Consider the following 14608-nt stretch of genomic DNA (forward strand, 5'->3'; position numbering starts at 1 on the left):
AACCTTCGCCTCCCAGGCTCAAGCAATCCTCCCACCTCAGCCTCCTGGGTAGCTGGGACTACAGGCGTGTACCAGCACACCCAGAAATATTTTGTATTTTTGGTAGAGATGGGGTTTTGCCATGTTGCCCAGGCTGGTCTTGAACTCTGGAGCTCAGGCATTCCACCCACTGGCCTCCTAAAGTGCTGGGATTATAGGTGTGAGCCACTAAACCCAGCCCTTTCTTCATTTTTGAGATTGTTTTGGCTATTCTGGGTCCCCTAAAATTTCATATGAGTTTTAGGATGAGTTTCTCCATTGGGATTTTAACAGAGATTGCTCTGAATCTGTATGTTGCTTTGGGTAGTATTGTTATTAATAGTATGAAGTCTCTAATTCATGAACATGGGATGTCCTTCCATCCTTATATTCTTTTAATTTTTTTTTGGAGGATTGGGGTCTCACTCTGTCACCCAGGCTGGAGTGCAGTGGTATAGTCATGGGTCACTACAGCCTCAACCTCTGGGGCTCAAGTGGTCTTCCTGCCTCAGCCTCCTATGTAGCTGGGACTACAGGCTCACACCACTGTGCCTAGCTAATTCTTTTTTTTTTTTTTTTTTTTTTGTGGAGACAGGGTCTCACTGTGTTGTGCAGGCTGGTCTTGAACTGCTGGCCTCAAGGGATCCCCCCACCTTTGCCTGTCCTTTTTAATAGCTACTGGGGCTTGTACTTTGATTTGTTTGACTGTTTGAAAGGTGATGTGAGAGGTTTTGTGACTTGGAAATATTGAACTTTGCTGTCTTAGAGGATATTGATGCCATCTGTCTTCAGGTAGGATAATGGGTGTGTTTTAGAAGTGGGTGGTTACAAACGCTAATGTGGATTTGCACCCATGTTAGTTCACACACAGATCAGTTGGTTAGTTTCCCTCTCTCCTTATCATAGTCAAGACCACCCGCCACAACCTGATAAGTTCTAATGAAGAAGGAAGGGACCAGGGCTGTGATAGCTCATGCAAGAGTCCTGATTGACTGTATGGTTCTAGCCAGGGCATATCTCTTATTGGATGGCTGGATCCACCATGGGAGATAGAGGTTTCAGAATTATCTAGAAGTGGTAGAAGACTCGTTATACCTCTATGCAGGAAATGTCTGACATGTGAGCAAGTGATGACACGGGAATCACAGTGAGGGGGAATCAAGCACTAGCTTTTCATTGACCTTCTGTTTTCTGTGCTTGCACCTGCAGGTCCCTGACTATGGCTCTCCAGAGCCTGCCTTCATCTAGGATGGCTCCTCTGGCCATACTGCTTGGGCTGCTGATGGCTGCCTGCTTCACCTTCTGCCTCAGTCATCAGAACCCGGTAAATGTCTTTATTGCAAGTGGGAGGGATCCTCGATGAGGTCTTGAGAAGGCCTCCCTGTCACCAGGGCTGCTGTGGGAGTAGGGTGGGCTTTTATGTTTCTTTCTTATGTGAGTGTGGCTGGCAGTGGATCATGGAGTAGGTAGACTTCTTCCTTCCCATCCCTGTGTCTTCTGGCTTCTGTTTAAAGCTTATGGCACAGTTTCCCTTTGGGGAAAAGATGATGATGATGATAAATTAATAATTATAATCTTCCATGTACCAAACCTTGTAGTGAGTGCTTTATATATTTTTTCATTTAATCCTCCCAACAACACTATGAATTAGGCAGCTGCAGTTTTTATCCTCCTTTTAAGGAGAAGACTAAGACTCAGAGACATTAGGTAACTTGGCCGAAATCACACAGCCAGCTTGTGAGAGCTGTGAATGTCAGGATTCTTCCCAAAAGCTGAGTGCCTGTGTGGTGGGCATCAGTTCCAAGTAAGACTCTTTTTCTTCCCTCCTCCTCTCTCCCTTGTACTTTCTCAGTTCATCTCCATCTCTGTATCCTCCTTCCTTTTGTCTATAGCTCCCTGTTCTTTCTGGGCCACACTTCATTAACCTAGAGCTTACTGCTCCGGGCTTCTGCCATTGCCACTGGCAGGAGGAGAATGCCCGAAAAGGCCCTGAGCGTGGCCTGGCTGCAGCACAATACGGTTCCTGGCCCTGTTTACTTGGCTTGTCCCAGCAACGGCCTGCCCTTGACCAGTTCCTAATGCCCTCCCTCTCTTCTCCCTTGATAAGCTCCCACTGTCAGTTATTTGACAGTTTCACCCTCCCCTGGCCACCTTCCCCAACCCCAGGGCTCCCACTAAATGTTGGATAAAGCGCTGGAAGCTCTGGAGCGGGAGGTCCTTGAAGTGCAAATGACAATTGTGATGAATTTAATAACAATCCAGCTTAGCTGTGGTTCACCTCTGGCTCATGGCAAGCTTCCACCTTCTCTCTGAAATCATTTGTTTCCTCTCTGCCTTTCCCCCCACTTTGTGGAGCAGGAGAAAACATACAGTTGGGAGTCACGAGTCCTTTTGAGTTTTTAATGCCCTCTGAGATCCTGTTGGTGCTGTTTATTTGCCTCTTCTTCAAGGACAGTGAGAATGGGATTCCAGGGGCCCCTGAGAATGGGACTGGCTACAGCATGAGGTTGGGGCTGTCTCTGGCATAGATTGGCGGTGGAATGGCCCAGAAAAGAGCCTTGAGGGACCAGGGCTTTGTCCCCTCCCCAACTTGTAGCTCATGAGGATGCCGTGCTCCCCATTGTGAGCTTTAGCAGATGCACAATTAACAAAGGCATGCTGATGAATTTACTTAAGGACTGAGTTAGGAAGTCCCTTTTGGATAATAGTCCAACCAAATAGATGAGCTTTCAGAGCATAATTATTCTGGCCCATTTATATTAGCTCTATTGAGTCTAGTCTCAGAAAAATGTTAATACTGACTTTCATCAACAGAAGCTGCTTTTATCCTTATGTCTGTTCCTAAGCTGTATACATTTGTCATAATCTTTTATCATGTGCTAAGCACAAGTAGGAGTTGAAGCATCTTTTCTCTCATACCATAAAAATTGTTGCCCTGATGTCATTTAAAATCTAAATTATGCAGCCAGCCACCTTCAGAACAGTGAAAATGGGGTGGAGGTGGTTATGATCCTTTCTTCAGAGCCTGGAGTCCAGGTGAGTGCTCCTGATGACCTGGAATTGTCCTCCCCAAAGGCAGTGGGGCAGGTTCATGCCCACCCAGGAAAGGCTGGCTGTGTGTATCACAGTATGATCTGGAGCCAGCTTTCCTTCCTGGCTCCTGCTGCGGTACTTCCCTGGGATGCCACATCTTAGGAGGCATGTAGATGCTGAAGGGCTGTGGTTGTGTGTTACTGGCCTTTGAAAAGGTGGTGAACAATGAGGCAGGTACAGTAGTGGAGCCTTGTGGAGGAAGCACAGGCCCTTCGTAAGATCCCTTTTGCCTCACACTTTGGCAATTTGACTCTTTCTGAGCTTTGTTTCCTAATCTGTAAAACAGGGTTGGTACCTTCCTCTTAAGGTTTTAGTGTAGATTAAATGTGATTATATATAAAGCACCTGGCATTGAAACTGGCACAATATGGCCAATAAATGGTTAATGAATGTCAGCTGTTGTTTTTTTAGTATGGGGGTGCTGCTTCTATGGTTTAATTTGGGCTGTGTCAGGCAGGCTTCTGTCCCAAAATGTTGCCCTGGCAGTCTGTCTCTGTTACAGTGTCTGTCAACCCACCATTAGAGATTCATTCATTCTCTTGGATCTTGAAGGCTTTGGTTTTTAAGAATCTCTTATTCAGATACAAGCGCAAGGAAGTGTGACATGGTAAGCTGTTGTCAGCTAACACCTTAGCTAGGATTTCTTGCCAGTCACTTGAGAGGAAATTGGTATTTGGAATGATGGTGATAGGGAGAAGAGAGCGCTGATGATCCAGCATGGAAGGGAGCCCTGAGGAGCCAGCTGGGAAGGCACCAGAGCACGGGGTTTACTTCATGGCCGACCAAGGGCTGGCCTGCCTCCCTCTCTCCTGTTCAGGACACTGCCTAGGCAGATTGAGGCTAGCTGTGCTTGTTCTTACTCTGGGACTGTGGTTTCTTACCTGGCCCATGGAAGTCTTTGCCAAGGAAGGGCATGTGCTGGTAGATATGCTAAAGCGATCTTAATGTCCCAGCATCATTCCCTCAGCTCTCAGGGCACAACTTAATAGGACATCTGACCAAAAAAGAATCATAGAAGTGAGTCAAAACTTATGTATGGGCTTTGGAGCCAGGCAGGTCTGGACTTCAGTCTCTGCTGTGCTTTTCTGAGCAGTGTGATTTTGAAAAGCCCCATATCTGTCCTCCTATGGGACTAATATGATGTGCTTCACAGATGAGACTTGGATAAATTGAGGCATGGAAGGCATCTTGCCCCGGTGCCTGACATATGATCAGGGCTTAATAAACGGTAGCTACTGTTATCGTTACAACCTCATCCTCTTGATGCTGCTTTTTCTCAAAACGTTTTCTGAAACTCTGCTTTTGAACTCACTGTCCAGCCTGTGGTGTGTTCATATCACTGAACCTCTCTCGATGCTTCTGAGCCCTTGGCCTTTGAGGATAGTTAGGTGTGATTTGGGCAAAGCATCTAAAGACTCTCATAGCCAGGTCTGGTGAACAGGGTGAGCACAGATAGGGGAGAACCAATTTTGTGTCAATCCCCACTAAAAATCGAGGTGTACTTTAAAATGTACTTTTAAATGTACAGATTTTGTGTTTGCGTCTTAAAATCTGGTTCAAACATGATACCTAGAGGAGGTGCAAAAAACATTTTGAACAGTGACAGGATTGTTGCAAAGGAGTCTGGCCTCCTTAGGACTTGAAGCATGTAGCTCAGCGGTTCATCAGTCTCATTCTCTCCCTCCTTCTCGAATCCACTCTGTTAATCTTGTTAATGAAATCTAGAAAAAGAGGCTTTCCCAACCCTTAGCAGTTAAATGAACATCAGCCTACCTCGATTTTGAAGGGCTTCCTGTGCTACCTTCTTATCACCATCTCCCTTGCCGCTCTCTGCTTCTCTTGATGAGAATTTGGCTGCTTGCTTACAGCCTGCCAAGAATTACCCGGCTAATATGTAAACAAGGATTGAGGCTGGGCATGGTGGCTCATGCCTGTAATCCCAGCACTTTGGGAGGCAGAGGAGGGAGGATTGCTTAAGTCTAGGAGTTCAAGACCAGCCTAGGAAACATAGGGAGCCCTTGTCTCTACTAAAATTTTTTTTTTAAAAAAGGTTGCAAATTGATGCTTAGATATTTTAGTTTGGCCCTCTTAGTGTTCTAAAAATAAGAACATTTCACATAAAAATCTGGATTTCTGTTTTCAAGTCGAATGCCTGCGTGACAGTGGTAGACCAGCTGAGTAGCAGCTGCTTCCCCGAGTCAAGGCAGGAGGACTCCAGTTTCTACAGTCCCACCACTCCCTGTTGTTTACACCTGGTCCACTGATATACCTGCATCCCTGCCTGGCCCCTGGGACATTTCATTGACACACCTCCAAGGTAAATTTTACTGACTTTCTCCTCGTCCCGCAGTCTAATGCTTCTGACCAGGGCTGATCCTAGTGTATATAGGCTCTGGGTACTTAGCAGACAGGGTGGTCTTTGTTGTGGAATATGAGGTGAGCACCTGCAGCAGACTCACGTGCTTTGGGCTTTCCTCAGTCGAAGGCACCCAGAAGACACACCTGCCTATGGGAAGGGGCATTCATTCATCTATTTGTTCAGCAGTTTCAAACTAAGCGCTGTGCTAGGCATGGGGGTGATGAAGGAGACTGACATGGTGCTTGCCCTCTAGAAACTCAGCTTGTTGGAAGTCCTTGATGTCCATGTCCTCAGAATGGAGGGTGCCTCTTGCCAGTGTGTCTTCTCTGTAGTCTCATAAGCACACCTATTCTTCTATTCCTAGTTTCCTTTTGAGCTCAGATTTGGGCAAACTTTTAAGTTAAAGGGATAGGAGGGGTTTGAGGCACCAGGCTACGCAGGTGACATGCTTGAATGATGCCATATTGTATAGTCACTCCTGGATGTCACAACACAGCCTGGAATCTATGACTGCCTTTATAAGTAATAACAGTAACAGCCACCACGTACCCAAGGCCAGTGGTTTACAATGTAGTACCTCATTTAACTATGAGCTAGATGTTGTTATTATTTTCATGTTGAAGATATGGAAACTGAAACTTAGTTAAAAAACTTTTCCTGAGTCACAAGAAACTGGGATTTGAATTATTCCAGCATCTTAACCACTATGCTGGAGTCAGTGCCTCTCATAACTATGCATATAACATCTCCCAGGTGTGGTTAGATTTGAGAGCTGCTTCTTGCCAAGATATTTCCTTACTGGTCTTAGTAAGGCCTGAAATTCTGTCATCTAAATTTCATGCCTTTATTTCTTGTTAAACAGTAAAAATTCTTGGAGGGGCTCTACATTGTCATCAACAGCACCTTAACATTTTAACCTTTCCTCTGGCAACTAAAGATCAGACATTGAGGGACCCAGGCAGGAGGGAGTCCTTATCTGGAGTAAGGCACTTTTTTTTTTTTTTTTGGAGACAGGGTCTTGCTCTGTCACCCAGGCTGAAGTGTGGTGGTGCCATCTCAGGTAACTGCAGCCTCTGCTTCCTGGGCTCTAACGATCCTCTTGGCTCAGCCGCCCAAGTCTCTGGGACTATAGGTGTGCACCACCACGCCTGGCTAATTTTTTTGTGTTTTTTGTAGAGATGGGGTTTTGACGTGTTGCCCAGGCTGGTCTTGAACTCTTGGGTTCAAACAATCCACCCACCTTGGCCTCTCAAAGTGCTGGGATTACAGGCATGAGCCTCCGCACCCGGCGGAGAACGAAGTGTTATTTGAAAGTTAAGGCCGGGCGCGGTGGCTCAAGCCTGTAATCCCAGCACTTTGGGAGGCCGAGACGGGCGGATCACGAGGTCAGGAGATCGAGACCATCCTGGCTAACACGGTGAAACCCCGTCTCTACTAAAAATACAAAAAACTAGCCGGGCGAGGTGGCGGGCGCCTGTAGTCCCAGCTACTCCGGAGGCTGAGGCAGGAGAATGGCGCAAACCCGGGAGGCGGAGCTTGCAGTGAGCTGAGATCCGGCCACTGCACTCCAGCCCGGGCTACAGAGCAAGACTCCGTCTCAAAAAAAAAAAAAAAAAAAAAAAAAGAAAATTAAATAACTTTCCAGATGTATGCATATAACATCTCGCAGGTGTAGTTAGCATTGTTGGGAGACCAAAACGAGATCTATGTAAAGTACCCAGCACGGGTTTGGGCTCACAAGAAGATTCCAAGAAATATACTTTTTGTTACTAAGGGAGAGATTGGCAAGCAGAGAAAAAGTGATGACAGGGGAGGTGGGCAGGCTGAAATACCTCCCCATGTGCTAATGTGGGTTCCTCCTTGTTTTCCCAAATGTAATTTCCCAGAGCTCTGGAACCCTCTGGTTCGAATTTCCTGAGGCCTTATTACTTTTTTTGCAAGAACAGGTTTAAAAATGGGATAGGAAGGATGAGAGTCCAGGAAAGAGCAAAATGAATAATACTTTGTATTTATCTTTCATCGCTGTCTCCTGAGCTGAGAATGCTCCAGAGACACCATCTCATTAATCCTCTATGTTCTGCACAGGGTGGAAGGAAACAGGTTTTAGGAAGTGGTTTCCAACCTGAGCGTCTTCCTCCCTCAGCCCAGCTGGATTCTCACCTTCCCACTTGCACCCTTCCTCTGTGGTTTGCAGTGGCTCATAGGCACACTGGGGAATTGTGCCCTGCTGGGATGCTTGGGAATCAGCTGGGCCTTAGCTGCCAGCTTTTGTGCATCTGTAGTGGCCATTTGAGGCCTTACTCTCCCATTCATTTATGTGTTTTTTTCTTTTCTAAATATGTGTATTTTTATTGTAAAAATAATACGTACGAGTTTTAAACATCAAACAGTATAATAGCATGTCAAAAAGTAAAAGGCTTTTATTGTTTCCTTTTGCCAGCCCCTGTCCCTAATGTGTTCCCTTAACACGTTCAAGATACCATGGAATCTTCTAGAGTCATTCCCTATGTGTTTTCAAAAGTACCACATACACACAGGACAGCATGCTGCATTCATTTAGCCGTATCACCTCACATGTGCTGGTTCTGAGGCTGACCTTGTGAAAGGAACTGTGAGTGTCCAGACATGTGTGGCTGTGGGGTATAGGGGGGCATGGAGGAAAAGAACGTGCCACCCTAGGCCATTTTTTTTCCTGCTTACCTGGGCGCCTAGTTGCAGTGGGTCATTCCCTGTGTTTTCTTTTCTCAGAAGGAGTTTGCCCTGACCAACCCGGAGAAGAGCAGCACCAAAGAAACAGAGAGAAAAGAAACCAAAGCAGAGGAGGAGCTGGACGCGGAAGTCCTGGAGGTGTTCTACCCGACGCATGAGTGGCAGGCCCTTCGGCCAGGTATCAGGCCCAGCCCTGTCCCCACAAAACACACTCTGAATTCAAACTGTGTATGTCCTTTGTCCCCACAGGGCTGCTCCTTCAGGCTGCTCCTCTCTGGCCTGCAGGAGGGAAAGAGCATGGTCTGTCAGAGTGGTATCTGCTGCTGCAGGGCTCAGGGACCTTCATTTTCCAGCAGAACAGAGATTGCAGTGTCTTAGTGCCCTGGAAGGAAGGCAGGTGGTGGGTGGCTGTGGTTTCTGAGCAAGTGATTGAAAACTTTCTTTCCCTGCACTTCTGAAGCACCGGAGAGGCACTGACATGTGCCTCGCTCTGCAAATGCTATTTTGGGCTCTGCTGCTTGGCTCAGTGCTGCTGAAATATTGTTCATGGGAGAGTCCTGAGTGCCAGTGTGGGGCAGGTGTGTTCTGTTGTTAAAGGAACCTGTGCCGAGAAACGGGCTGGTCCTGGCCTGGTTTTTAAATAGTGCATCCTCAGAAGGAACACTATCCTAACCCTTTTGTGAGCCTGGGCCCAGGGCTTAAAATAATGAGAATAGTCAACAATTGCAGAGTCTTCACCATATTCAGGTACTGTACTAGGTGCTTCATATGGGTAATCCTGTTCAATTTTCACAATAATAGGAACTATTATTATCTTTATGTTCAGATGAAAGCATTGAGGCTCAGTGAGGTTAGGTGACTTGTCCTATGTCTTCCAGCTAACTTGCCCTATGCCATTGACCCCAGAGCCTGGGCCTACTCTCTTCCCACTTCTTCCCAGTCCTGGCTGTCCTTGGCTGGAGCCTACTACACTGACACTTGGGACTGTTCTCAGGAGTGGCAAGGTGGATGGCAAGCCCTGGCAGCTGCCACAGTGTAGTTTCATCAGCTTCTTGCCGATATTCATCACCATGTCCTCACTGCCCCCACTGCTGCTGTGCTGGCAGGCCAGCATTTGCTGTGCCAGCCAGCTTTCTGGTAGCAATATTGCTCCTGCTGTGTTTGCACATGGGTAGTTGCTGCCACAGAAGAGTGATGAAGCACCAAGGAAGCCAGGTGGGAGCTAATGGCATTGAGCAGAGGGAACTTTTAGGAATAGAGGTATTGGGTTCAGCAGATCCAACCTCTGCCTGCCACCACCCACCCCTCCCCAACCTGACTTCACTTGAGAACTGAGCCCCACTGGTCTTTAAGGACTAAAACCAGAGGCTCTCAGGGATAGGGCGTGGAAGATGTGGACTATATCCACGATTTTATATATATAGTGTTGCTTTTACCACTTTTATTTTTTTTGAGACAGGGTCTTGCTCTGTCACCCAGGCTGGAGTGCCATGTTGCGATTCTCGGCTCACTGCAACCTCTGCCTCCTGGGCTCAAGTGATCCTCCCACCTCAGCCTCCAGAGTAGCTGGGACTATAGGCTCAAGCCACCACACCCAGCTAATTTTTGTATTTTTTTGTAGAGACTGGGTTTTGCCATGTTGCCCAGGCTAGTCTTGAACTCCTGAGCTTGAGCAATCCACCTGCCTCAACCTGCCAAAGTCCTAGGATTACAGACGTGAGCCACCACACCTGGCCTTCTTGTACCACTTTTAACCATGCAAGTTCCTGGAGCAGATGGAAGTCAGTGTCCTGTGGCCTTGACTCCTACCCTATCTGTTTCTGTGGTTGAGTTAGTAGCTCCCTTCAACCAGTAGCATCCTGGTTCATGTTGCAGACTGAGCAATGTTGATGGTTCTGACCCTGGCCCCTTGCCCAACCCTCTGGGCAGTGGGGCTGCTATTAATGGCTAAAAAGAGCCCCTCTCTGTGTCCTTGGGGAGGGATAGCCAGAGCTTGTGTGACAAGAGTGAGCTGTGGACTCTGAGAGACTCCCAGAGAATTGGAGTAGAGCACTGATTTTTATAGTTAACTTGATGTTTCATTGACATCACCCTCTGCCTTGGAGTTTCTCAAGAGTCCCTGTTAAACTCTTCTGCACAAAATTCCTTTGGAGTTGTCTGAAAGAAGAAAGAGAAGGAAAGAGAAGAAAGAGGTGGAAGATATGTATAGTCCTTATCTTCCACGCCCTATCCCTGAGAGCCTCTGGTTTTAGTCCTTAAGGACCAGTGGGGCTCAGTTCTCAAGTGAAGCCAGGTTGGGGAGGTGTGGGTGGTGGCAGGCAGAGGTCGGGTGTGTTGCAGTTGCACCCAAACACAGAGGCCCTGTAATTCAGAGGGCAAAGCAACTCTGATTCCAGTCATGCCTGCCCCATCCCAGGAGCATTTTTTGCCCACACTGCATCTCAAAAGCAGGACTGGTGAGGGGAGGTTAGGTGGGAGGCTTGTTTTGGCCTCAGTATCTGATGTGGAGTGATTCAGAATCTGATGTCATGGCGTCAGACAAGTGGAGGCCCCAATAAAGGATTGACATGTTTTCTACGTATACTGTTTGGAAACTGACCTTTCAGGGGTCTGTGTGGATAGCTGGCACTTGCCTTCAGCCAGATTATGACACTTAATTTACCACATTCTGAATTCTGTCTGGGAGCTTCCCAACACATCTACCTAAAGGTTAAAAGGAATGTAGCCAGTCCTGGGAACTGGATGGGTAGGTAAATGGGGAGGTGGTATAATTTAGTGGTGAAGAGGACAGACTAGATTCAGCCAGTTTGGGGTTCAAATCCTAGCTTTGCTACTTAGGGGATCTTGGGCAAGTCACAGAATCTTTCTGTTCTTTGATTTTTCCCATTGGTGGCATGGGGGAAGTGTCCTTCCCTGCCTGCTGCAGAGGCTGTTGTATGGAGTGACATGGTAGATGCAAAGCCCTCTGCCTACTTCCTAACATGGAGAAATCGCTCTGTACACATCTGTTCCGATTTTCAGTGGTAAATTCTCCACTTGGCCATCCCTTCAATCCCATTGTGGAATCACTGGATGCCGGTGAGGGTACATGAGCATGTAGGCTTCTGTCCCTGTGACTTTACATGGGGAAGGGAACTTACGATGTGAAGAAGAGACTTGCATGTTCATGAAATGTCCTCCCTCCTTCAACAGATGCTTTGATCAAGGAGCAAGGGTAAGCACAAGCAAAAGGGGTTTGCAGAGTGTTTCCTGTCTAAGAGTCAGTGGCATGGCACAGGAAGATGGTGGACTTTAAGAAAATGGCAAGTTTATATGGACAGTTATTGTCCTTATTGTCCCCAGTTCAGTACCTTCTGTCCCCTCAGGACTCTTCAGGGAGGACCACAGCTCTGTTATCCTTAGGCTCCCAAGAGGGGAACTAGAGTTCGTGGGGTTTTGGCTGTGCTCATTTGAAGGCAAATTTCCAGACTGCCTGCTGCCTGGAACACCAGGCGACAAACTCATGACTTCGTGGGCCTTCCCTGCAGTCCAGGTAGGAATTGGGCCCCAGCCAGTCAGTCCTGGAACAGCTGCAGGTGAATCTCCTGAAGTCTGCCTGCCCCTGTTATTACTGTCAGCATCCTCACTGGGAGCTGCTTGTTCCTAGAAGTGATTTTCCTGTCTCTTTCTTCTGGTTTATTTTGGGATCTACCTCACCTTACGGAGGCACAGCAAGCATTTGAGTGTGGATACAGCATCAGCTGTTCACAAGCAAGCAGAGGAAAGCTGTTTGCTGGCAGGTCCTGTGGGTTCTGGGCAGGGAACTCAGGAATTTGTCCTGGGGCTGAGGACCCCTGAACACTAGGACTTTGTACCTGTGCAGTTGGTATTACAGAATGCCAGTTACAGACACTTCAGTGGGCTCCTGCACCCTGGGCATCTTCTGAGATCCTACTTTGTGCCGGGCATCATCTATAGCCAGAGATATAGGTAATAGCTCACATTTACTGAGCACTGACTCTGCCAGGCATCCTTTGAGGGCAGGTGCTATAACTATCCTCATTTTTACAGATACAACTGAGTCTCAGAAGGAATGACTTAGCCAAACAACCAAAAAGTGGTAGAGTTGGGATTCAAACCTAGATTTGTCTGGCTCTAAGCCCCAGCTCCTAACCGCTGTGCCATACTATCTTCTTGTGTAGCAAAAAGGACATGACCCCTGCCCTCTATCCAGCTCATAATCTCACAAAGGATACAGAGAACAAAGACAAAAACAGCCACCAAAGTATTTTGGATGTCCTGGTGGAAGTGTTTTGTGCTCAGTGAGGGCATAAAGGATGGTATGGCAAGGCCAGAGCCTTCTCTCTTTAACCCTGTGTTCTGTGTGGGGCACTTCATCAAATTTAATGATGCTGAATCTCCAACTCCACCTGCAGCTCTCTTTTTGAGCTGTGTGACCTTGCTCAGGTTGCTTAGAATCTCAGAACCTTAGTTTCCTCATCTGAAGATAGGGATGAAAATATAATACCTACTTCACAGAGATGATGTGAGAATGAAACAAGGTTAATATATGTAAAATGTTCAGCACAGGACCTGACACATAGGCCATATTCAATAAATGGCTATAGTTGTCATTTAAAAATATATTCCTTTGTTCTGGGCATGGTGGCATACGACTGTAGTCCCAGCTACTCAGGAGGCTGAGGTGGGAGGATTGCTTGAGCCCAGGAGTTTGCATCATTGGTACCTTGGTATCCGTGAATAGCCACTGCATCCAGCCTTGGCAACATAGTCTTTTTAAAAATACATATCTATGTATATACACCTTTGCTACCTCCCTTTCCTTGGGGACATGAAGGGGAAGTGGAGGTAAGGAGGCAGCCCTGGCAGAGGCCCCCTTGTTCTGCTCATTACCCAGTGCTGCATGTTGGTCCCATGTGGGCTCAGAGAAGCATAGCCAGCCAGGAGCAGACCTGGGGCTCCTTATTGACCTGATCTGACTCCAGGCGGCTGTGAGAGTCTCTGAAATATTGGCATTAGCACAAAGAGCCCACTCAATGTGAGCACGCAGGAAGCCTGTGCAGGAACACGTTCATATGAGGGGGAAAAAAAAGAGAAAGAAAAAAAATCCAAATCATCAACAACTGATGAGAGCAATCCAAGAATTATAGAGCACCAGCCATCTGGTCAGATCATTTCAGATCTGCACGAGCAATAAGAGGGAATTGAATTTTAAAAACCTCATTTATAGTAGACCAACTACTCTGGTTTCAAGTATTTAAGAGAGGAGTCTGATTTCCTGCAGGCCCTGGACATCTGTCTGAAGGAGCACCTGACTCTGGTCTGGGTGACTCTGTGACACTGTTTCTGCTGGGCCTTTGGCTCTTTGCAGCTTTGGAGGGGCGGTGTGGTTCTCCAGTCCTCTGACACCAAGTGGGTGTGCAACAACTCAATTCAAATCTGCCAATGTCTACGTGGAATTAGTCTCAGATCCCTCAAGTTAAAGGGCTAAGTCCATAAGACTGCTTCCATTTCAGATGGCAGTTGCAAGTCCTGGGCCACCCGTATTTCTGACTGACCAGGTATAAACTGGGGATTCTCACAATCTCCTTCTCAGGTTTGACAATAATTTGCTAGAATGGCTCTCAGGAAAACACTTTATGTTTATTGGCTTATTATAAAAATGCAACTCAGTAACAGCCAAATGGAAGAGTTAGATGCACGGGGCAAGATATTGGAGTGGGGGTAGGGAGTGGTGTGCAGAGCCTCCTAGCACTTCAGTGTGTCCACCAACCCTCATACTGAAGTGGAGTTCAGGAAGCTCTCTGAATCCCCTTGTTTCAGGGCCATTATGGAGGTTTTATTATGTAGGCATGATTGATTAAAGCATTGGCCATTGATAATTGATCTCAATCTCCAGTCCTCCTTCCCTCCCCTGAGGTCAGAGTGAGGTTGGGGCTGGAAGTTCCAGCCCTGTAATCCTGGGTTGGTCTTTCTGGCAACCAGCCTCCATCCTGAAGCTATCTAGAACCTCCAACCAAGAGTCATCTAATCAGTAGAAGAGCCCCATTGTTGGAAAGGGGTTTGGTAGGAATAACAAAATACACTCTTATGGCTCAAAAAATTCCAAGAGTTTTAGAAACAATGAGCCAGGAACCAGGGTCAAAGACTACATATATTTTTTATTATACCACAGTTGGAATGAAGGTGAGACTAAGGGGCAAAGCTCCCAGTGTGTTCTGCCCCCTCCCCAGGTCTGTGGTTGGGAGGCAGGTGACCCTCCCTCCTTCCCTCCCTGATCCTGGAGGGATCTCCCTTATGGGTTGTCTCATTCCCCATGGTCCCCAAGAGTATAATCTCTTCTGTCCCATCCTTCATACACAGACATGCACACACATGTGAGGCCCATGAGATTGGGTGGGAGTGAGGTTGTTGGTTCAGGACACTTCA

General features: G+C 47.2%; 2 protein-coding genes across 3 annotated transcripts in view; both read left to right on the plus strand.

Moving 5' to 3' along the window:
• Positions 1-14608, plus strand: part of SIL1 (SIL1 nucleotide exchange factor) — a 430788-nt gene that overhangs the window by 260004 nt on the left and 156176 nt on the right. Inside the window, exons 3-4 of one of the 2 annotated variants that reach the window (XM_050795054.1) lie at positions 1228-1342; positions 8219-8357. In XM_050795054.1, coding sequence (XP_050651011.1) covers positions 1238-1342; positions 8219-8357 — 244 coding nt within the window. In that variant the 5' untranslated portion in view covers positions 1228-1237. The remainder of the gene's footprint in view (positions 1-1227; positions 1343-8218; positions 8358-14608) is intronic. The other variant, XM_050795052.1, reaches the window with a different exon arrangement.
• Positions 1-14608, plus strand: part of LOC126956106 (uncharacterized) — a 589638-nt gene that overhangs the window by 219476 nt on the left and 355554 nt on the right. The window lies entirely within an intron of this gene.

Source organism: Macaca thibetana, chromosome 6 (genome assembly GCF_024542745.1).
Source record: "Macaca thibetana thibetana isolate TM-01 chromosome 6, ASM2454274v1, whole genome shotgun sequence".
NCBI lineage: Eukaryota > Metazoa > Chordata > Mammalia > Primates > Cercopithecidae > Macaca > Macaca thibetana.